Genomic DNA, 23,187 nt, shown 5'->3' on the forward strand with positions numbered 1-23,187 from the left:
TTATTGAATGAAAAAAAAACCAGTGTGTATTAATCAGAGTTCTCACTGCTTGAACTATAATCACCCACTAAAGATACTTTATTTTTTATTTCAGTTTCGATACTACCTTGTACCTTATCTTTTAAATCTAATTCCTGTTCATTATTATTTTCATTTGATTTTGTTTCTACGCTTCTTTGATCTTTGTCATTAATTTTATTTCTTTTTATCATAATTCCTAAAGAATTTCGAGTTAAGGGAACAGCTTTGCTAATAGATTCTTCCTTTTTTAAACCACCAAAACTAGTCAGAAGTCCACTAGAGCTAGGTAATGCTGGACTATTTAATATTTTGCTTCTGGCAACACTATGCTTCTCTTCAATACTGCGTGATGGTCTTAAAGAGAGCAGGGAAGCCATGTTCTTATCCTCATCTGATTCAGGCAACAGATTTATATTGAGAGAAGATTTTGCAAGCAGCAAGCTATCATTTACAGCTGATTCTTCAAGTTCTTTTCTTCGCTTCTAAAACAGAAAAATAAATATATTGAAACAATATGTATATAATATTTCGTATCTATTTCATAATTTTAAAATGCTAACAGAATTAAACATGAAATTGTTACTGTAAATGTAAAAAATTGTCTCTTACCCTAAAGTTTCTACGTAACACACAATTGGCCTCATAATCATCTTTCCATACCATTTCATTTCTACCTACAAGCAAGCCGAGGCGGGGCTTAGCGAGTTTACTCATATCTTCATCTCCAGTCTTGTGTTCTAATTTAAACATGGCATCATCAAAAAGACGCTTTTGTGTTTCTTTTGTTTCTGGAACAATCTGGCCATTCTCTGTTGGATCCCATCTGTTTTCTTGTCTCCTCGCTCCAGATACAATGACATAGTCAAGATTCTAAAAAAGTAAAGGTTACTTGAATACAATATCTTACAGTTTAATCTAATTTTAAAGTTAATAAACTTTTGAAATATCCAAGATATTAACACTGCTGTGACATATTTCTTACTATTATATTTTTTTATTTGATCATGAAAGTTAGAAAGAAATGAATTCAAAGATCCTTCAATTAATAAATTCACATGTCAAAATACCTTCTTCATACATCAAATTCATACTGTCTCCCTCATAACAATACTATACTATAATAAAACTATAGCCTATTACAGTCATTGATGGAGAAAGTATAAAACATCAACGAATAATTTTACACTTATGTAATTTATATTCAAAGCAGCAGTTACGACTTTAAAAATGTCTTAGATTATTGAAAAATTACATAGAATATATAGCATAAATTGTATAAATTTTATGTTAAAGTCGTCAACTTGCAACTCCTGTAGGTAGAATAGGCTATAGGTATTCAATTGACCAAAATTTACTTACACCTGGATCTGTTTTTATTTCAAAGTGATTATCACACAAATGGCATTTCATACGAAATTGGTACACCGGAGTGCTGTAGTACATTCCGATTTTCGTCTTCTCCGCATTGTACCGTACACCCATACCAATGTGGTTTTTACATCCCTCACACCATATGTTATATGGCATTTCAAAACGAATTATTAAGATACCCATGTGTAGTTTCCTGGCTCTCTCTCGTAAAGCATGAGTACCCATGAATTTATTTAGCCCCCCGACCTTAGGGTCGTAGTCGGGGGGATAATAGAGATTTTGGCCCTTACGTTCACCCATTTTTACTGGATCTGTAAAAAATTAAGTAAAATATTACCCATCGTAAATTGAATATTGAAATAGTCGTAGTATATTTTAAGAATAGAGGTTGATAGATAAAATACAAAATTAGTAAGGATTTTGCTAGATTTTGATTAGTAATCTATTATTATAAAAACTTACCAAATCAATTGCTTTATAGGTGTATGAGTTAATAAATTTTGATTTATTAGGTTAACTGTTTTTTAGTTAATATATCTTCTTTGCATTATATATGCTATTATAATAAAATCACACATTAGAAGAATTCTCAGAGGAAAATAGTTAATTATCTTTTCATTTTTAGTGAACCTTTTTTTATCTCAAGATATTTGACATTGACATATAACAAAACATTAGAATTGCCCGTCATAAATTATAGTAGGTACTCGCGAGTAATAACATTGTAATTGGTTATTATTTGTAGAAGAAAAATCTAAATTTGGAATACATATATACTACTAATAATTTATCTTAATATCAAACATGACTACAGCATAAGGATAAACATAAAATTTAATAAAAAGCGTTTTTAAATTTATAGTTTCTTTTTAATATTTACAAAAGAAGTCGCAAAGGGATGTAGTTCTTAGTCTTCTTATCTAATTATTTTAATCTAAGATAGTTTTTATTCAAATATTAATTACAATAATATAATTTAAAAATTTTAAATATTTTTACTAGTAACATCGACAGCTGTTTGACAGCTTTGCAAATTTTCGAAAGAAAATCTCGATCATAGACCATAGTTATTGAGCTATTTATTCATTGTTTTAATAACTATCATAAACCTAATTGTTTAAAAAGTACGGCTCAAATAAACATAACGTTCCTTATTCCGTTGTTATGTGCGATGAAATGTCGTTAACTATAAATAGACATAGCTTGAGTTAGTTCGTAGATTTGTCTGATTGTGATGGTATATCAGACATATTGAAGAATATTCGTAAAAATGGGGAGAAGAGAAGAGCCGACCTGGGCGCAAGGCACCGTTGGCCTAACAGCTGCCCGGGAGCGAGGGGACATCGATCGAAAATTCCAAAACCGCTTGACTGTTACCAGAAATATGATAGACAGATTAGGACTAGAAAAAGAGTTGCACGGACATATGGGATGTGTTAATTGTCTAGAATGGAACAGCGATGGGTCGTGAGTACACTCACAATGATGTCAATGTACTTTGGAACTGCAAAACATGCTAATTTATGCTTTTACGTCGTAGTGTACTGGCGTCGGCGTCTGATGATCTACACGTTATACTTTGGGATCCCTATCGATATAAACAAATCCACAACATCTCTACTGGACACACAGGCAATATATTCTCAGTTAAGGTGGGTTGCATAAATAGCTTCCATGATTTATCTATAGCAATTATTGAACTGATAAGGCATGTAATAAAAGTGTATTAAATTCATTATATCTGTGTTAAATATTGCATTACTTTAATTTAAACATTAATAAAGTGTTGCATATTGAATAATAATCATTAGAAAAAATCAAATATACTTTATTCAATCTCTGATTTTGTTTATTTTGAAAACAAAAGATTTTTTTTTTCTAATTGGACTAAAACTCAGTTGGATATGGAATAATTTTTCACTTTCTATTCTAAGATATTTGTTTCTCTCAGACAAACACACACCCACTAGCTTGTGTGAATGTATATTTTATGACTATATTACATTGAAATGGCAATATATGCAATAAATACTCTCCCCTTTGTATGGATCATTTGTATGCGATAGTATTTATTAATTTCTCTGATAAAATAAACATGGTTTTGTGATACAGCTGTGTGTAGTTAATTAATTTGATATTTTATTATATTTCCTGCAATAATATCATTAGATAAATGCAAGGTTTATCTAAGCTAAGTTTTATAACACTGATATCATAAGTTATGAGATGAATGATTAGGTCTTAATATTATTATGTTTAAATAATTAAAAGTTTATTAAGGATTTTAAAAGTAAGTTAGGAAGTGATCTGTTGTAAGAATATCTATTTTTTTGAATATGTATAGATTAGTATATAGAAATAGCAGGTTGAATTTTTGCGAAGCGTTACATGATTATAAGCACTCATATGAAAGTTTTCTGATAATACCAACCAATTGTCTAGATACATTTGCAGTCTAATTCTTACAAATGAGTAAAAAGTAAAAGAAAGTAAGTAGTAAAGCTTTGTTCAAGCCCATCTGGGTAAATAACACAGACTCATGATTAATTCTACTGCCAAGTAGCAATACTTGATGTTCTCTTTTACCACGCAAGGTAAAAGAGACATATGGTATTGGTTCCCATGTGTGTCATAGTTATACCCACTTAGAATCAAGTTTCCTAGCATATCTGCCTAAATATGTTTTAAAATAACAATAATATTTGCTATGATTTCATAATTCAACAGCTACTATTAATATAACAGTGACCATAATTAACTTGTACATATTGGTTGCATAAAAAGTCACAAAATTAAATCGTGAAGGGTGTTGCATGAAGCAGTTATAAATATACGGGACTTGGGCTTGACCATCTTACTGATATAATTTTGTATTTTATTTGTCTCTACTGATACTGAGATACTGTTGGCAGTTCCTCTCCCCGGACTCGCTGGCCACGTGCGCAGCGGACGGGTCGGTGCGCGCGCGCAGCATCGCCACGGGCGCGTCGCTGCTGGAGTGCGCGTGCCACTGCGGCCGCGTCAAGCGCCTGGCTGTGGCGCCCGACAAGCCGCACATGCTGTGGTCAGCCGGTGAGGATGGACTCGTGCTGTAAGTGTTCTTGTGTAGGATTTGTTTTAATCAGCCATTTTTATTTTGTTTTTTTTTTTTTTACTTTGTTCATTAGACCATAGACAAATATTGAGATTGATCGATTAGTTTGCTCTTTAAGTTAAAGGGGAATGTTGCCGTTATTTATTAGAATTATTTCGTTCAATAATTACAATTTTTAACTTTTTACTGACGGAGTCACATTTGAATCAAAGACAAAAATTCATACAGCCAACACGACCTCCGAACCCCGCACCGCTGTAACTCGGACACGGCCAATGTGCTCGTAAACCTGCTCAACCACATGGGTCGCTACGCCGAAGCCAAGTGCCTCGCCGTCAACCCTCGGAGACCATACCAGTTGGCCGTCGGAGCCAACGATTTCTACGTCCGCCTCTACGACACGAGAATGATCAAGTTGGCAAGGCTACAGGTGAATTGAAAACCATTCGAGAGAATAGTTTTGCCTTTTTATGAGGTCTGTGGTTATGTATAAGATAGCAGTATACGACAAGTCGGTCAGGAGTTGCAGGGGGGTGCCACGACGTCTCGCCTGATGTGGGAGCGGCAGAATGTGCGCTGCTCGCGCGCCGGCCACGGGGACCCCGACAACAACATCCCGCGCGCCGCCGTGCAGTACTTCGCCCCCGGTGAGGGACATTGTTTCCTAGCGTTTTAATTGTCTCTTGTCTATGGTAATCAAATTGACAGTTATTACTCCGGATTATGGAATAATTACAGGAGAAATGATGCTCAATGTTTCACAAACTTAAGGTTTTTCAGAAGCGATATTGTCAATTCCGTGTAGGTAGATCTAGTAGAGTATGGCATCAATGCTTTTCAATGTTAAATGCAAGTCGCACTAATTGTAGTAAAAGAAAAACAAATATAATCAATCTGCTACTAATTTTCCCAGGTCACCTATCAATGGAGCCGAATGAGCACACCTTCCCAAAAAAAGCGACGACGTATGTGGCATTCAGTCACGACGGCAATGAACTGCTCGTCAACCTGGGCTCGGAACAGGTAACACTTTCATTGAGATGAAAAGTTATATTGTTGTTCGCTTGGCTTCAGGTGTCCCATTTAACAGTCAAATCATACAAATTTAAGAAATCCTTTGGTCCCTTTGGACCTCTTTAAAGATGATAATAATATATATAAGATAATATTAACAATGTCTTTGTACTAAATTACAAAATTCTTTACTTTTCTAAGAACTCTCTATCGATATTTTTATAGCTAACAAAATTTAGTTGTCATGATGCGTTCGATGACAGTTCATACTTGGAATTCAAATTAAAGAAAATACTTTTTCTTTACATATATAATAAAACGTATAAATAACTCATGAGAATATACTGCTAACAGTGTTTGCCTACATTACATCCGTATATAGTAAGAGCATCTTCTTATCGCAGGTGTACCTGTTCGACATCAACGCGGCGCGGCGGCCCGTGCTGGTGGAGAGCTTCATCATCCAGCACAACCACGGCTACCGCGAGGGCGAGGGCAGGCCGGCCGGCGACGGCGCCAACGGCACCGTCGAGCCCCCCCCCCTGCCCGAGCGCGTGCGCCAGCTCAAGGAGATGGTGGGGCCCGCCTCCCCTCGCCCCCACACCACCCCCCCGCGCCCGGCCCGCTCTCACTCACTCACCCGCCTCGCAGGCCAACGAGCTCGTCAACAAGGGCAGCTACACCAACGCCGTCGAGCTCTACAGCCGCGCGCTGGCGGAGTGGCCGCGCTGCGCCGTGCTCTACTCCAACCGCGCCGCCGCGCTCATGCGCCGCGCCTGGTGAGTGCTGCCCGCCCCGCTCTACTCCAACCGCGCCGCCGCGCCTGGTGAGTGCTGCCCGCCCCGCTCTACTCCAACCGCGCCGCCGCGCTCATGCGCCGCGCCTGGTGAGTGCTGCCCGCCCCGCTCTACTCCAACCGCGCCGCCGCGCCTGGTGAGTGCTGCCCGCCCCGCTCTACTCCAACCGCGCCGCCGCGCTCATGCGCCGCGCCTGGTGAGTGCTGCCCGCCCCGCTCTACTCCAACCGCGCCGCCGCGCTCATGCGCCGCGCCTGGTGAGTGCTGCCCGCCCCGCTCTACTCCAACCGCGCCGCCGCGCTCATGCGCCGCGCCTGGTGAGTGCTGCCCGCCCCGCTCTACTCCAACCGCGCCGCCGCGCCTGGTGAGTGCTGCCCGCCCCGCTCTACTCCAACCGCGCCGCCGCGCTCATGCGCCGCGCCTGGTGAGTGCTGCCCGCCCCGCTCTACTCCAACCGCGCCGCCGCGCTCATGCGCCGCGCCTGGTGAGTGCTGCCCGCCCCGCTCTACTCCAACCGCGCCGCCGCGCTCATGCGCCGCGCCTGGTGAGTGCTGCCCGCCCCGCTCTACTCCCACCGCGCCGCCGCGCCTGGTGGGTGCTGCCCGCCCCGCTCTACTCCAACCGCGCCGCCGCGCTCATGCGCCGCGCCTGGTGAGTGCTGCCCGCCCCGCTCTACTCCAACCGCGCCGCCGCGCCTGGTGAGTGCTGCCCGCCCCGCTCTACTCCAACCGCGCCGCCGCGCTCATGCGCCGCGCCTGGTGAGTGCTGCCCGCCCCGCTCTACTCCAACCGCGCCGCCGCGCTCATGCGCCGCGCCTGGTGAGTGCTGCCCGCCCCGCTCTACTCCAACCGCGCCGCCGCGCCTGGTGAGTGCTGCCCGCCCCGCTCTACTCCAACCGCGCCGCCGCGCTCATGCGCCGCGCCTGGTGAGTGCTGCCCGCCCCGCTCTACTCCAACCGCGCCGCCGCGCTCATGCGCCGCGCCTGGTGAGTGCTGCCCGCCCCGCTCTACTCCAACCGCGCCGCCGCGCCTGGTGAGTGCTGCCCGCCCCGCTCTACTCCAACCGCGCCGCCGCGCTCATGCGCCGCGCCTGGTGAGTGCTGCCCGCCCCGCTCTACTCCAACCGCGCCGCCGCGCTCATGCGCCGCGCCTGGTGAGTGCTGCCCGCCCCGCTCTACTCCAACCGCGCCGCCGCGCTCATGCGCCGCGCCTGGTGAGTGCTGCCCGCCCCGCTCTACTCCAACCGCGCCGCCGCGCTCATGCGCCGCGCCTGGTGAGTGCTGCCCGCCCCGCTCTACTCCAACCGCGCCGCCGCGCTCATGCGCCGCGCCTGGTGAGTGCTGCCCGCCCCGCTCTACTCCAACCGCGCCGCCGCGCTCATGCGCCGCGCCTGGTGAGTGCTGCCCGCCCCGCTCTACTCCAACCGCGCCGCCGCGCCTGGTGAGTGCTGCCCGCCCCGCTCTACTCCAACCGCGCCGCCGCGCTCATGCGCCGCGCCTGGTGAGTGCTGCCCGCCCCGCTCTACTCCAACCGCGCCGCCGCGCTCATGCGCCGCGCCTGGTGAGTGCTGCCCGCCCCGCTCTACTCCAACCGCGCCGCCGCGCCTGGTGAGGGCTGCCCGCCCCGCTCTACTCCAACCGCGCCGCCGCGCCTGGTGAGTGCTGCCCGCCCCGCTCTACTCCAACCGCGCCGCCGCGCTCATGCGCCGCGCCTGGTGAGTGCTGCCCGCCCCGCTCTACTCCAACCGCGCCGCCGCGCTCATGCGCCGCGCCTGGTGAGTGCTGCCCGCCCCGCTCTACTCCAACCGCGCCGCCGCGCCTGGTGAGTGCTGCCCGCCCCGCTCTACTCCAACCGCGCCGCCGCGCTCATGCGCCGCGCCTGGTGAGTGCTGCCCGCCCCGCTCTACTCCAACCGCGCCGCCGCGCCTGGTGAGTGCTGCCCGCCCCGCTCTACTCCAACCGCGCCGCCGCGCTCATGCGCCGCGCCTGGTGAGTGCTGCCCGCCCCGCTCTACTCCAACCGCGCCGCCGCGCCTGGTGAGTGCTGCCCGCCCCGCTCTACTCCAACCGCGCCGCCGCGCCTGGTGAGTGCTGCCCGCCCCGCTCTACTCCAACCGCGCCGCCGCGCTCATGCGCCGCGCCTGGTGAGTGCTGCCCGCCCCGCTCTACTCCAACCGCGCCGCCGCGCTCATGCGCCGCGCCTGGTGAGTGCTGCCCGCCCCGCTCTACTCCAACCGCGCCGCCGCGCCTGGTGAGTGCTGCCCGCCCCGCTCTACTCCAACCGCGCCGCCGCGCTCATGCGCCGCGCCTGGTGAGTGCTGCCCGCCCCGCTCTACTCCAACCGCGCCGCCGCGCCTGGTGAGTGCTGCCCGCCCCGCTCTACTCCAACCGCGCCGCCGCGCTCATGCGCCGCGCCTGGTGAGTGCTGCCCGCCCCGCTCTACTCCAACCGCGCCGCCGCGCTCATGCGCCGCGCCTGGTGAGTGCTGCCCGCCCCGCTCTACTCCAACCGCGCCGCCGCGCTCATGCGCCGCGCCTGGTGAGTGCTGCCCGCCCCGCTCTACTCCAACCGCGCCGCCGCGCCTGGTGAGTGCTGCCCGCCCCGCTCTACTCCAACCGCGCCGCCGCGCTCATGCGCCGCGCCTGGTGAGTGCTGCCCGCCCCGCTCTACTCCAACCGCGCCGCCGCGCCTGGTGAGTGCTGCCCGCCCCGCTCTACTCCAACCGCGCCGCCGCGCTCATGCGCCGCGCCTGGTGAGTGCTGCCCGCCCCGCTCTACTCCAACCGCGCCGCCGCGCTCATGCGCCGCGCCTGGTGAGTGCTGCCCGCCCCGCTCTACTCCAACCGCGCCGCCGCGCTCATGCGCCGCGCCTGGTGAGTGCTGCCCGCCCCGCTCTACTCCAACCGCGCCGCCGCGCCTGGTGAGTGCTGCCCGCCCCGCTCTACTCCAACCGCGCCGCCGCGCTCATGCGCCGCGCCTGGTGAGTGCTGCCCGCCCCGCTCTACTCCAACCGCGCCGCCGCGCCTGGTGAGTGCTGCCCGCCCCGCTCTACTCCAACCGCGCCGCCGCGCTCATGCGCCGCGCCTGGTGAGTGCTGCCCGCCCCGCTCTACTCCAACCGCGCCGCCGCGCCTGGTGAGTGCTGCCCGCCCCGCTCTACTCCAACCGCGCCGCCGCGCCTGGTGAGTGCTGCCCGCCCCGCTCTACTCCAACCGCGCCGCCGCGCTCATGCGCCGCGCCTGGTGAGTGCTGCCCGCCCCGCTCTACTCCAACCGCGCCGCCGCGCTCATGCGCCGCGCCTGGTGAGTGCTGCCCGCCCCGCTCTACTCCAACCGCGCCGCCGCGCCTGGTGAGTGCTGCCCGCCCCGCTCTACTCCAACCGCGCCGCCGCGCTCATGCGCCGCGCCTGGTGAGTGCTGCCCGCCCCGCTCTACTCCAACCGCGCCGCCGCGCCTGGTGAGTGCTGCCCGCCCCGCTCTACTCCAACCGCGCCGCCGCGCCTGGTGAGTGCTGCCCGCCCCGCTCTACTCCAACCGCGCCGCCGCGCCTGGTGAGTGCTGCCCGCCCCGCTCTACTCCAACCGCGCCGCCGCGCTCATGCGCCGCGCCTGGTGAGTGCTGCCCGCCCCGCTCTACTCCAACCGCGCCGCCGCGCTCATGCGCCGCGCCTGGTGAGTGCTGCCCGCCCCGCTCTACTCCAACCGCGCCGCCGCGCCTGGTGAGTGCTGCCCGCCCCGCTCTACTCCAACCGCGCCGCCGCGCTCATGCGCCGCGCCTGGTGAGTGCTGCCCGCCCCGCTCTACTCCAACCGCGCCGCCGCGCCTGGTGAGTGCTGCCCGCCCCGCTCTACTCCAACCGCGCCGCCGCGCTCATGCGCCGCGCCTGGTGAGTGCTGCCCGCCCCGCTCTACTCCAACCGCGCCGCCGCGCCTGGTGAGTGCTGCCCGCCCCGCTCTACTCCAACCGCGCCGCCGCGCCTGGTGAGTGCTGCCCGCCCCGCTCTACTCCAACCGCGCCGCCGCGCTCATGCGCCGCGCCTGGTGAGTGCTGCCCGCCCCGCTCTACTCCAACCGCGCCGCCGCGCTCATGCGCCGCGCCTGGTGAGTGCTGCCCGCCCCGCTCTACTCCAACCGCGCCGCCGCGCCTGGTGAGTGCTGCCCGCCCCGCTCTACTCCAACCGCGCCGCCGCGCTCATGCGCCGCGCCTGGTGAGTGCTGCCCGCCCCGCTCTACTCCAACCGCGCCGCCGCGCCTGGTGAGTGCTGCCCGCCCCGCTCTACTCCAACCGCGCCGCCGCGCTCATGCGCCGCGCCTGGTGAGTGCTGCCCGCCCCGCTCTACTCCAACCGCGCCGCCGCGCTCATGCGCCGCGCCTGGTGAGTGCTGCCCGCCCCGCTCTACTCCAACCGCGCCGCCGCGCTCATGCGCCGCGCCTGGTGAGTGCTGCCCGCCCCGCTCTACTCCAACCGCGCCGCCGCGCCTGGTGAGTGCTGCCCGCCCCGCTCTACTCCAACCGCGCCGCCGCGCTCATGCGCCGCGCCTGGTGAGTGCTGCCCGCCCCGCTCTACTCCAACCGCGCCGCCGCGCCTGGTGAGTGCTGCCCGCCCCGCTCTACTCCAACCGCGCCGCCGCGCTCATGCGCCGCGCCTGGTGAGTGCTGCCCGCCCCGCTCTACTCCAACCGCGCCGCCGCGCTCATGCGCCGCGCCTGGTGAGTGCTGCCCGCCCCGCTCTACTCCAACCGCGCCGCCGCGCCTGGTGAGTGCTGCCCGCCCCGCTCTACTCCAACCGCGCCGCCGCGCTCATGCGCCGCGCCTGGTGAGTGCTGCCCGCCCCGCTCTACTCCAACCGCGCCGCCGCGCTCATGCGCCGCGCCTGGTGAGTGCTGCCCGCCCCGCTCTACTCCAACCGCGCCGCCGCGCCTGGTGAGTGCTGCCCGCCCCGCTCTACTCCAACCGCGCCGCCGCGCTCATGCGCCGCGCCTGGTGAGTGCTGCCCGCCCCGCTCTACTCCAACCGCGCCGCCGCGCTCATGCGCCGCGCCTGGTGAGTGCTGCCCGCCCCGCTCTACTCCAACCGCGCCGCCGCGCTCATGCGCCGCGCCTGGTGAGTGCTGCCCGCCCCGCTCTACTCCAACCGCGCCGCCGCGCTCATGCGCCGCGCCTGGTGAGTGCTGCCCGCCCCGCTCTACTCCAACCGCGCCGCCGCGCTCATGCGCCGCGCCTGGTGAGTGCTGCCCGCCCCGCTCTACTCCAACCGCGCCGCCGCGCTCATGCGCCGCGCCTGGTGAGTGCTGCCCGCCCCGCTCTACTCCAACCGCGCCGCCGCGCCTGGTGAGTGCTGCCCGCCCCGCTCTACTCCAACCGCGCCGCCGCGCTCATGCGCCGCGCCTGGTGAGTGCTGCCCGCCCCGCTCTACTCCAACCGCGCCGCCGCGCCTGGTGAGTGCTGCCCGCCCCGCTCTACTCCAACCGCGCCGCCGCGCCTGGTGAGTGCTGCCCGCCCCGCTCTACTCCAACCGCGCCGCCGCGCTCATGCGCCGCGCCTGGTGAGTGCTGCCCGCCCCGCTCTACTCCAACCGCGCCGCCGCGCTCATGCGCCGCGCCTGGTGAGTGCTGCCCGCCCCGCTCTACTCCAACCGCGCCGCCGCGCCTGGTGAGTGCTGCCCGCCCCGCTCTACTCCAACCGCGCCGCCGCGCTCATGCGCCGCGCCTGGTGAGTGCTGCCCGCCCCGCTCTACTCCAACCGCGCCGCCGCGCTCATGCGCCGCGCCTGGTGAGTGCTGCCCGCCCCGCTCTACTCCAACCGCGCCGCCGCGCCTGGTGAGTGCTGCCCGCCCCGCTCTACTCCAACCGCGCCGCCGCGCTCATGCGCCGCGCCTGGTGAGTGCTGCCCGCCCCGCTCTACTCCAACCGCGCCGCCGCGCCTGGTGAGTGCTGCCCGCCCCGCTCTACTCCAACCGCGCCGCCGCGCTCATGCGCCGCGCCTGGTGAGTGCTGCCCGCCCCGCTCTACTCCAACCGCGCCGCCGCGCCTGGTGAGTGCTGCCCGCCCCGCTCTACTCCAACCGCGCCGCCGCGCTCATGCGCCGCGCCTGGTGAGTGCTGCCCGCCCCGCTCTACTCCAACCGCGCCGCCGCGCCTGGTGAGTGCTGCCCGCCCCGCTCTACTCCAACCGCGCCGCCGCGCTCATGCGCCGCGCCTGGTGAGTGCTGCCCGCCCCGCTCTACTCCAACCGCGCCGCCGCGCTCATGCGCCGCGCCTGGTGAGTGCTGCCCGCCCCGCCCGCTCCCACCGCGCCGCCGCGCCTGGTGAGTGCTGCCCGCCCCGCTCGCTCCCACCGCGCCGCCGCGCCTGGTGAGTGCTGCTCTGCTCTGCTCAACCCAATTGCGCTGCTCCTGGTGAGTGCTGCTCTGCTCTGCCCAACCCAATTGCGCTGCTCCTGGTGAGTGCTGCTCTGCTCTGCCCAACCCAATTGCGCTGCTCCTGGTGAGTGCTGCTCTGCTCTGCTCAACCCAATTGCGCTGCTCCTGGTGAGTGTTTGCTCGGCTCTGCTCAACCCAATTGCGCTGCCGTACTCTTTCGCCGCGCCTGGTGAGTGTCAGCTGCGCTCTGCTCATTTACCTCAATAGTAATAATAAAATACAAATAAAAGTCGACTCCATTAAAACACGTCGATAACGAACGCAGGTCGGGCGACACGTACGCCGCCATCCGCGACTGCTACAAGGCGATCAAGCTGGACTCGAACCACGTGAAGTCGCACTTCCGTCTCGCGAAGGGCCTCATGGATCTGAAGAGGGCCCGCGAGGCGCACGAGTGCCTGCTCTACTTCAAGGACAGGTTCCCTAAGCACGCGGAGAGCCATGCCGTGTTCCTGCTGCAGAAAGACATCAACGTGGCTCTGGAGACCATGGAGACGCAACCCGACGAGGGTAGCTTGTATTTTTCTCCGAATATTTACAACAGCCTGTAAATTCCCACTGCTGGGCTAAAGGCCCCCTCTCCCTTTGAGGAGGTTTGGAACTTCCACCACGCTGTTCCAATGGAAATGGAATACACATGTGGCAGAATTTCGTTGAAATTAGACACATGCAGGTTTCTTCATGATGTTTTCCTTCACCGCTGAGCACGAGATGAATTATAAAGACAAATTAAGCACATGAATTAGCGGTGCTCGCCTGGGTACGAACCCGCAATCATCTGTTAAGATGCAAGCTTTCTAACCACTGGTCCATCTCGACTTTACTCGTTTACTCAAATAAAATTGTAAAAATAATAAACTTTTTTTTTATCTCCTTCAGCTACGGAAGAAGACGGTCAGTCCGGCAGCGCGCTGGAGCGACAACTGCGCAGTTCGGCTCTGGACTACAAGTGCCGGTTCCTGGGTCACTGTAACACGACCACGGATATCAAGGAAGCTAACTTCTTAGGACCGGAAGCTAATTTCGTCGCAGCTGGGTAAGTTTCACTAGGGTAGGCCAGCGCAAAAGCCAAAGCCAATTTAACCATACTATAATCTTGTCATCTAAGATGTTATATGGGGCTGCAGTTTACACTGGCTCACTCAACCCTTAAACTAGAACATAACAAGACTAAGCATTAATGTTAAGTGGTAAAATATGTGATCTACCTAAAGGTACCTTCACTAAGTAAAAAATTGTCTCACTATTTCAAAAAATAAATAAATCAAAATATACTTTATTCAAGTGGGCTTTATCAAGCACTTTTGAATCGTCGTATAACAATTAAGTGAAGCTACCACCGGTTCGGAAAGTAGATTATACTGAGAAGAACCGACAAGAAAGTCAGTAGTTACTCTTTTTCAACATTTAAAAAAAAAAACAGTCATTATTTAAATTAAAATATCCTGCCTGGAAGTCAACAGGTATTAATTCCACGCTTTTTTATCATCTTTTGTAGATGATAAAAAAGCGTTCTTGCATCGAATAATACGCCTTTTTTACCAATGTATTTTTTATAAACGATTTCAATTTACGAGACGGCAAAGTTAAAAATGTCTGCGGAATTTTATTATAGAAATAGATACCTTGCCCCAAGAAAGATTTATTGACTTTGCGGAGTCGGAAACTTGGCGTTATAAGCTTATCCTTACTTCTAGTGCATATACAATGATTATCACTGATTTTATCAAAGTGATCAATGTTACTGTGAATATACATGATATTGTTGTAAATATATTGCGACGCAACAGTGAGTATTCCTACTCTGTTAAAAACATCCCGAAGAGAGTCTCTAGCTCTAAGATTATAAATAAACCGGATTGCTCTCTTTTGTAAAATAAAGACAGATTCAATATCTGCAGCGTTACCCCTAAGTAATATGCCATATGACATAATACTGTGAAAATAACCAAAATAAACTAAACGAGCGGTATCAATATCAGTTACTTGTCTAACTTTTCTAACCGCGTATGCTGCGGAGCTGAGTCTTCCTGTTAGGGATGACAAATGCGGACTCCACTGAAGTCTGGAATCCAATTCTATTCCCAAGAACACCATAGTATCGGCTTCATCAAGCGGGCCACCGCTTAAAGATGATGTATAATTTTGCTTTCTAACATTGGGTAGAGTAAAAACTACACATTTTGTTTTTTGAGTAGTCAAAACCAAATTATTTACTTTAAACCAATCTTGTATCTGTGATAAGGCACCGTTCACATCGTCATAGTCAGTTTTTTTCCTGTCAACCTTAAAAATCAGTGAAGTATCGTCAGCAAACAATACTATATCACAAATACCTTTAACAAAGAAAGGAAGGTCATTTATATATACTAGAAATAGAAAGGGACCCAAAATTGAACCTTGTGGAACACCCACTCCCTCCAACACTCCAATAGCATTCTGTGATTTCTCCCAAGCATTAGTTGTTGATCGACCTCTTGTAAAACCAAATTGCTCACTATGAAAAATAGTATTTGTACCAAAATGGATAAGAAGTTGATTTAAAATATTTTTTTGGAAAATTTTACTTAAAGATGGGAGTATTGAAATAGGCCTGTAATTACTGGGATCGCTCCTATTTCCATTCTTAAAAAGTGGTAAGACTTTACTACATTTTAACAAGTCAGGAAATAAACCCGTGTCCAAACTCATGTTAAAAATTACTGCTACATACGGAGCAATATCGTGTATGATGTTATTTATGAATTTTACCGAAATGCCCCATATGTCGTTACTTTTTTTTAATTTTGAGTGTTTTCAATACTTTTACAACATCTAATGCAGAACATGTTTCAAAAGAGAAATCAATAACGCATTTAGAAACATTTTTATTTAATAATCTAGCTGCATCTAATGTATGAATGATTTTAAATGAGATGTTATTTTATTAGGTATGTTATCAAAAAATATTTCAAATAAATTTGCAACTTCCAATTCATAATTTGTGCATTTAATGCCTGTGTTTAATTTGATTGGTATACTTTCCTTTTAGGTTTTCCACTAACACTTCCAATAATGTCCCAAGTGGCCTTTATTCTATTATCGGAAGTCAAAATTTTGTTCTTTATGTATAAAGACTTAGCATAAATACATACTGTTTTAAATATTTTGGAATACTTATTGACATATCCTAGAAAGGCTTCGTTTTGATTCCACTGCTTCATACTCGGTGGTAGGGCTATGTGCAAGCCCGTCTGGGTAGGGTACCACCCACTCATCAATTATTCTACCGCTAAATAACAGTACTCAGTTGTGTTCCGGTCTGAAGGGTGAGTGAGCCAGTGTAACCGCGGGCACAAGGGACATAACATCTTAGTTCCCAAGGTTGGTTGCACATTGACGATGTAAGGAATAGTTATATTTCTTACAGCGTCATTGTCTATGGGCGATGGTGACCACTTACCATCAGGTGGCCCATATGCTCGTCCGCCAAATTATACCATAAAAAAAAGACTATATATGTAATGAAATGACATTTCATTAATCCAAATTTGCTGCGCTCCGCGCGTTTTTAATCTGTAACTGAAAGTCAGTTTGCCGCGCATTTTGATGGTTGAATGACAGAATGACGGATAACGTTTAGATTATTTTGAACGTTGATTTTGTCAGAAAATAAAAAGATATAATAGAGGAGGCGATATTAGTGAACTTTAAATGTCGTTTCTTTGTATTTTCAGGTAAGATAAATGTATAATTGTAATAGTTTAATGATAATTGTAATGATATTGTAAAGGCGTGTTAAATAAAACAAAAGTTTGTATTTTCAGAGAAACAATTTGTGGTTCATTTTGAGCATCCTCAATAACCTATCTTATATATATATAATTTAAGATACATATAAATATAAGCGTTCCATGTCTGGAAACAGGTCAGACGATGGCAGCATGTTCATTTGGTGTCGCAAGTCGGGCAACATCGTCCGCTGCTTGCGCGGCGACGAGTCTATCGTGAACTGCGTGCAGTTGCATCCAAGCATGTTCCTGCTGGCCACCAGCGGCATCGAGGCCGTCGTCCGCCTCTGGAGTCCGAGACCCGAGGTACGGTACAAGAACATAAGGCTATTTGGCTGGCTTTTAAAATCCTTAAAATAAATTATTTATTTTTATTTATTTATTTATTTAAAAAAAGTTAAGTAAAGTAAAGTAACAGCCTGTAAAATTCCCACTGCTGAGATAAGGCCTCCCCTTCCATTAAGGAGAGGGTTCGGAACATATTCCACCACGCTGTTCCAATGCGTGTTGGTGGAATGCACATGTGGCAGAATTTCTATGAAATTTGTCACATGCAGGTTTCCTCACGATGTTTTCCTTCACCGCTGAGCACGAGATGAATTATAAAGACAAATTAAGCACATGAATCAGCGGTGCTTGCCTGGGTTTGAACCCGTAATCATCGGTTAAGATGCACGCGTTCTAACCACTGGGCCATCTCGACTCATTTATTTATTTATTTTTATTTATTTATTTAATCGATACACCACAGTATTTGAAATATAACACTTAAAACAAGAATACAGAAAAAATACAGATACAACATCAAACACTTAATAGGTATATACAGCATTAATAGTTACGTTAGCCTCCAATAACAATTTTTTAACTATACTCTATTCAATAAATACTACAGACTGCAATAATAACACGCTTATTAATTATTTAACATTTAGACAATTGATAAAAAAGTAAAAAATGAATGAAGTAGAAAACGAATACTAAATACACTCAAATGGCAATATAGGATTCTTAGAGATAATACAATAAATTCACAAATTATTATTATTTAGTAGAAGTTAAGGAACCTATAATAAAAGTTGATTTTTTATTTCTAGTACATATTTGTCGAAAAATTTCATATTAAAAATTCCATATTTAAATAGTGCGCAAAAACGCTACTTGGACAATATGGCGCTGCAATGGGGTCGGTGACGTCACTTTCCTGTATTTCAATCTGTGGTACATATAGTAGAATAGCAAGGTTTACAAGAAAGTGACTTAATCATAAGCCCGGCAAATCAGGAGCGTTTTGTGTCACGTGACAAACGTTTGAAAAAATGCATTTTTATTTATTGATTTTTGAATAAATTAAGTATTATTTTCAAGTTTCGTTAGTAAATAACCATTTTTAAGGTCATAGTATACACTGATTACAATAATTCATAGTTTATTTTTCGCATTGTCAAATATTAAGGGATTATTCGAATATAATTTATCATTACATATATTAAAAAAAATTATTGACTTAATCAACATAAATTAGAAAATTTTATTAAATTTTAATAATTTCAAAACAGATTATATATTTGACATATATACTCTGTTTTGAAAGTGTATTCAAAATCGAAAGTAGTAATGGTATTCAATAGGGTCACAGACTCACTGGGTAACTTGATTCTTGTGCTAATACTATGTACGTATGTCACAGAATTAAATAAACACTTGATTTCTCCACGAGCATACGTCAATCGTGACTGTGGTGCGCAGGACGGGCTGGGCGAGGCCCGCGTGGTTTCGGAGGCGAGCGCGGCGGCCGCGGCCAACCAGCAGCGCATGCGCAGCGACCCGTTCGAGGCCATGCTGCTCAACATCAGCTTCGCGGGCGGCGCCGAGCGCGACCTGCACTCGCCCGCCTGCCGCGCCACGTGCGTACACACCCCCCCCCGCACGCTCACAAGCACGCACACTCATAGACGCAGTACACACACACACACACACACTCACTCACTCACTCACACGCATGCTCGCGGACATATACGTACACTCACAGACGGCGTACAGAGTTACCTGTTACGTGGTGTTCAATATATTTAAAAAAAAATTGTAGAATTGTAAGAAATATTAGGTTATACTAAATTTGACTTGAATGAACAAATGAATGAAACAATTTAAAATTAAATTGCCATAGATTATACAAGCGCTGTTTAGAATTAATTGTCAGTTTAGTTTAGCCTAATTTATTATGAACTTTTGATCATTGAAATTGACCCATAACAGAACTTTAAATTTTAAAATTATTGCTTTCAATCTGTGGTCTGCTTACAGAATTAAGATTAAGTCACTGCTTAGAGAAAATAAGAAACGTCAGTGGAATGAGTTTGTGTTGCCAGTTAAGTTTTTGCTATACAGCAACAAAATAATCCTTATTGACGACCTCCGTGAGGTCGTCAATAATTTATTATTTTGTTGCTGTCGAGTGGTGTGTACAACGGTTTTCACGGGTTCGCCACTCTGAGGTCCCGGGTTCGATTCCCGGCCGAGTCGATGTAGAAGGTTTATTAGTTTTCTATGTTGTCTTGGGTCTGGGTGTTAGTGGTGCCGTCGTTACTTCTGATTTCCATAACACAAGTGCTTTAGCAACTTACATTGGGATCAGAGTAATGTATGTGATGCTGTGATGCTGTCCAATATTTTTTATGTAAATTTGTACTATATGAACCATTCCGTAAAAATTCATGTATATGTTTTTGTAGTTTTTGTTTTATATTGTATTAGAGATATACAGTCACCTAACTAGGACTATCCTATTATCAATTTATATATTATAGAAGACAATGATATACCTATTTTTTATTAGTGTAATGCTATATATACTATATTTATAATTTCAGGTAAGGTGGAGCCGTCGAACTTGTAAGGATTTAAACAATCGTCAAGAAGTCATTTTGTAAATATAATTATTATATAATATTAATTATTTCTCGTTATTATATCTTTTCGCGTTAAAATCGTTTATTTCATTTAAATTATTTCTTTGAACCACACAAAAGTGCCAAGTTTATTTTTTGATTCCTAAGAAGATTTATATATCTCGTGACGCTTCCATGGAGGATATATTTCGAATGTATAGTGATTACATTTTCCTTTATTATATGTCTATAAAGTTATATCGCAAGTTAAGATTGTCATTTGCATAATAGTAAGCTACTGAATATTGTAAATATTAAAATAATTAAATAATTATAATCTCGTATATTCTGTTAATCATTTAATGATAGGAATGAATGGTGCTGACTTTACTGTGCACAATCTCTACACTGACATAATTAAAATTCTCTCTACTCTTAATGCTACTGTTTATAAAGGTATGTGACGTATAGTACGACACTTAGATGTAGCGTCGACAAAATTCGTAAAACCGATCACATCCGAATTGAGTACGCTATCCCAAATTATCAATATTTATTTCTCATGCGAATATGATCTTTGCACAAACGTAATAAGTTGTAATATCATATGACCTAATACATTCGTCAATTTGACGCGTCGATTTACATGCACTTGCTTATTCTGACGCGTGAATCTATAGCGACGAATAGCGTCGAATGGCGCGATAGGGAGCTTTTTCTATTGGTTGTGTAAATCGGCAGTAATCGGTTTGATTTTCATTCCATTGCATTTTCCGATGCTACATCTAATTTGTGTCGTACAATACTAATTTTAAAAGTCAGTTTGAAAATTCAGTGCCAGACATATTCGATCAAACTCAAATTACTTTATTCAATATAGAAGTATAACACTTTCTTATTGATGGTCAATTGAAACAGTACCACCGGTTCGGAAATTAAAACACACTGACCTGAGAAGAACCGGCGAAAGAAACTCAGCGGTTTTTTTGTTTTATATATTATAAAAACAATTTAATATGAAATTAAATAGCCAGGAGGCGATCGTTTCATTCCCAGGGTGTGCTATTGATCATAAACTCATTTATTCATGAGTGGAATTGCGTTCGTTTTGACAAATTGTTCACAAATAATGCTCAAGTTATGATAGTGGGTTTTAGGCTTTATATCGGTTGCTATGGAAACGGCACAGGGAAAAATATTTATAGTATAATAACATAATGTAGCTCGTATTGTCTTCAAAGGGAGAGGAGGCTTGAGCCCAGTACTGGGACATTTACAGCCTGTTATAGATTAATAGGTGGTAGGTCATGCAGATTAAGTTTAGTTCTAAAGTTGTCATTAATTCGATATACAACCTTTTTTCATAACAATATGTGCTTAGAGGTTACTGTGTTTTCCAAATAAAATAACAAATGACCTTGCGATATTGTGGCGTCATAGGAATTTGATAGGGTAAGCAAAACAAAATTTTCTTTTTTTAAATAAATATTTAATAATAATAAAATAAAAAATCTTGATCTAGTTCTTGAATTCACTCATTTCAGAGTAATTTTCATCACATTCGCCTTTGTATTCATTATATATAACAAAGAAAAACACAAAAACAGTTTATTAATGATTTTTCAAATTACCTATTTTTTTTAGTATTCCTTATGATTAATAGCTTATTTATAAACAACCACAGAGTTAGGAATTACAACAGAAGCGTACAATAAAAATACGAAAAAAAAAAACATTTTTTTTGTTTTGTAAACTGTACTTTTTGAGTTCCATTGAAATTGTTATTCCTATTAGCATTCTTTTCATTAATTTTAGAGTTTGTGCACAAAAAAGTTAGCAGCAAATATGTCATCTTCATGTAACTCTACGTTAAGGAATTGCCTTGAATAGAAATGAAATCGTTATTTAGGAAACGGGAATTGTTAAATGAAAACAACGGGTCGGTTTTTCGTTACAAATAAACTTTGATGTATTATACATTATTGTTTTTTTATTAAACAAATCTTTGCGATATTAAATATAAGTTTTTCATATCAAATAGTTTTTATTTCTTCACAACGTTGTGTTTTTTTTTTTTAATCTTTTGCTAAGCCTTGAAGTCAAAGGATGATGAGATCTTTGTTCCTAGATGTAAGTGATCAGACATCGCGACCTGGCTTAGCAACGCCGTACGTTCAAAACTAGATATTTTCAATATGCATCACTGCATTTAATTTATAATTTATAGAATATATACTGACTTATTATAAATTAAATTGTAGTCAGTGTAAATAGTTATAGTATGTAATTAAAAATAGTTTTATAATCTGTGAAATATTAGGTACGTTTGCGTTTTATTATCTATGAATCGACCACATCTTTGCGGTCAAAGAGTCGACTAATGCTATAGTCAGAACGAAGTGATGAAGCGCGTTTTTTTTTGTAATTATCACGCTTGGTTGCATGTGTGGCCGTAGCATTAGATGATTCCGCTTCAATGCGCGGGTGTGATCACTTCACGGACTGGTTATAATTTTGTATAATCATACTTAAAGAAAAGCCCAGACGTCGCTTTCTCATTTAATGATTTTTATATTATATCGAAAAATAAACGAATTCCTGTAGATTATAAATATGTTTATATAATTTCAAGTATATTATTTCTTATAACACGTTAATCAAAATTTTAGTTCTGATATTTGTGTTACTATGAACACAGCTGTTTTCTTATTTTAAGTATGATTTCGTATTAAACAAATAGATATTTAAAATAGTTGAGACTGGCAGATCAACTTAGGGCGTGTTCAAGTTTATAAGGAGCATTTCTTCTATTATTTCTCTCCCTATATATGTATAAGAAGATATACATATTTAGCGCTTCAATATTGAGTTACATAATAATAAATAAGATCATGAAATAAGAATAACCAAAAAAAAGGATTTATATTTATTTCTAAATACAACTGTTGGGTTTTACTGTTAAAAAAAAAACTGTAGTAAGTTTATTTTGCGCCGTTTGTCAGAAAAACCAAATAAAAAAAAATATCAACCCGCATGGACAAGCCGCATAAACTTGAACGCGCCTTAGCGTATGTCCCAAAACAGATCGCATGGGTTAAACTCGTACATGTCAGAACTATGTATAATTATCAATTTTAACATTGATTAACAAATTTATTAAATAAGATAGAATTAATTATTTCCTGGCTGTTATTTTGAAATCCATGTCACCTTTAAATTTTTCAGGGAAATTGTATTTGTATAAAATTATGTAACAAATATATGTTTTAAATATTAGATAGTGTGTACGAAAATTGAGGGTATAATGAGAAGCACAGTCGAGGAAAAAATAATAATGTTGGCAATATTTTTATTTTCATGAAAAGATCTCATTATTCATAAACTCGAGATCAGCAAGATAAAGGCATGTTCAACATCAAAATTCTCGTCATTTTTATAAAATTTATTTGGTACATTTATTTTTGGTCAACGGTCACAACCCCAAATAGATTTGGCGCTGTAAGAAGTATTAACCATTCCTTACATTGTCAGTGGTACTTTAAATAACTTAATTTTAAACACAAGCTTTCATATAGCAATATTTAACAAATTACAATATGTGTTAACACTCAAGTTTTATGCAAAAATGTACCTTGAACGGTCAAAACTAATAATTGCAAAACACACATACTCAATGGTTAAGTTAAATAAAAAAAATTGTAAAATAACAAATGAATTAATGTTTCCTGTTTACAATAATATTGTGTGTTTTATCCCACACATAATAGAGCTTTTGAAACAAAATGGTTGGGACCTTTTGTAAATAACGAATTTAAAGTT

General features: G+C 46.6%; 2 protein-coding genes across 2 annotated transcripts; one reads left to right on the forward strand and one right to left on the reverse strand.

Annotated features, from left to right (window-relative positions):
* On the reverse strand, positions 1–2,051 carry LOC124543574 (coiled-coil domain-containing protein 130 homolog). The gene is made up of 4 exons (XM_047121812.1): positions 1,855–2,051; positions 1,381–1,703; positions 631–891; positions 1–503 (listed from the first exon to the last, which is right to left on the reverse strand). The coding sequence occupies exons 2-4, from the start codon at positions 1,690–1,692 to the stop codon at positions 30–32; spliced, it is 1,047 nt and encodes a 348-aa protein (XP_046977768.1). The 5' UTR covers positions 1,693–1,703; positions 1,855–2,051; the 3' UTR covers positions 1–29.
* A 355-nt stretch (positions 2,052–2,406) lies between these two features.
* LOC124543710 (WD and tetratricopeptide repeats protein 1) lies at positions 2,407–19,788 on the forward strand. The gene is made up of 13 exons (XM_047121983.1): positions 2,407–2,859; positions 2,933–3,044; positions 4,305–4,483; positions 4,715–4,916; positions 5,007–5,133; positions 5,400–5,509; positions 5,905–6,075; positions 6,152–6,279; positions 12,973–13,217; positions 13,587–13,743; positions 16,615–16,783; positions 18,227–18,384; positions 19,351–19,788. The coding sequence occupies exons 1-13, from the start codon at positions 2,663–2,665 to the stop codon at positions 19,352–19,354; spliced, it is 1,959 nt and encodes a 652-aa protein (XP_046977939.1). The 5' UTR covers positions 2,407–2,662; the 3' UTR covers positions 19,355–19,788.
* The last annotated feature ends 3,399 nt before the right edge of the window (positions 19,789–23,187 follow it).

Source organism: Vanessa cardui, chromosome 3 (genome assembly GCF_905220365.1).
Source record: "Vanessa cardui chromosome 3, ilVanCard2.1, whole genome shotgun sequence".
NCBI classification, from domain to species: Eukaryota; Metazoa; Arthropoda; class Insecta; order Lepidoptera; family Nymphalidae; genus Vanessa; species Vanessa cardui.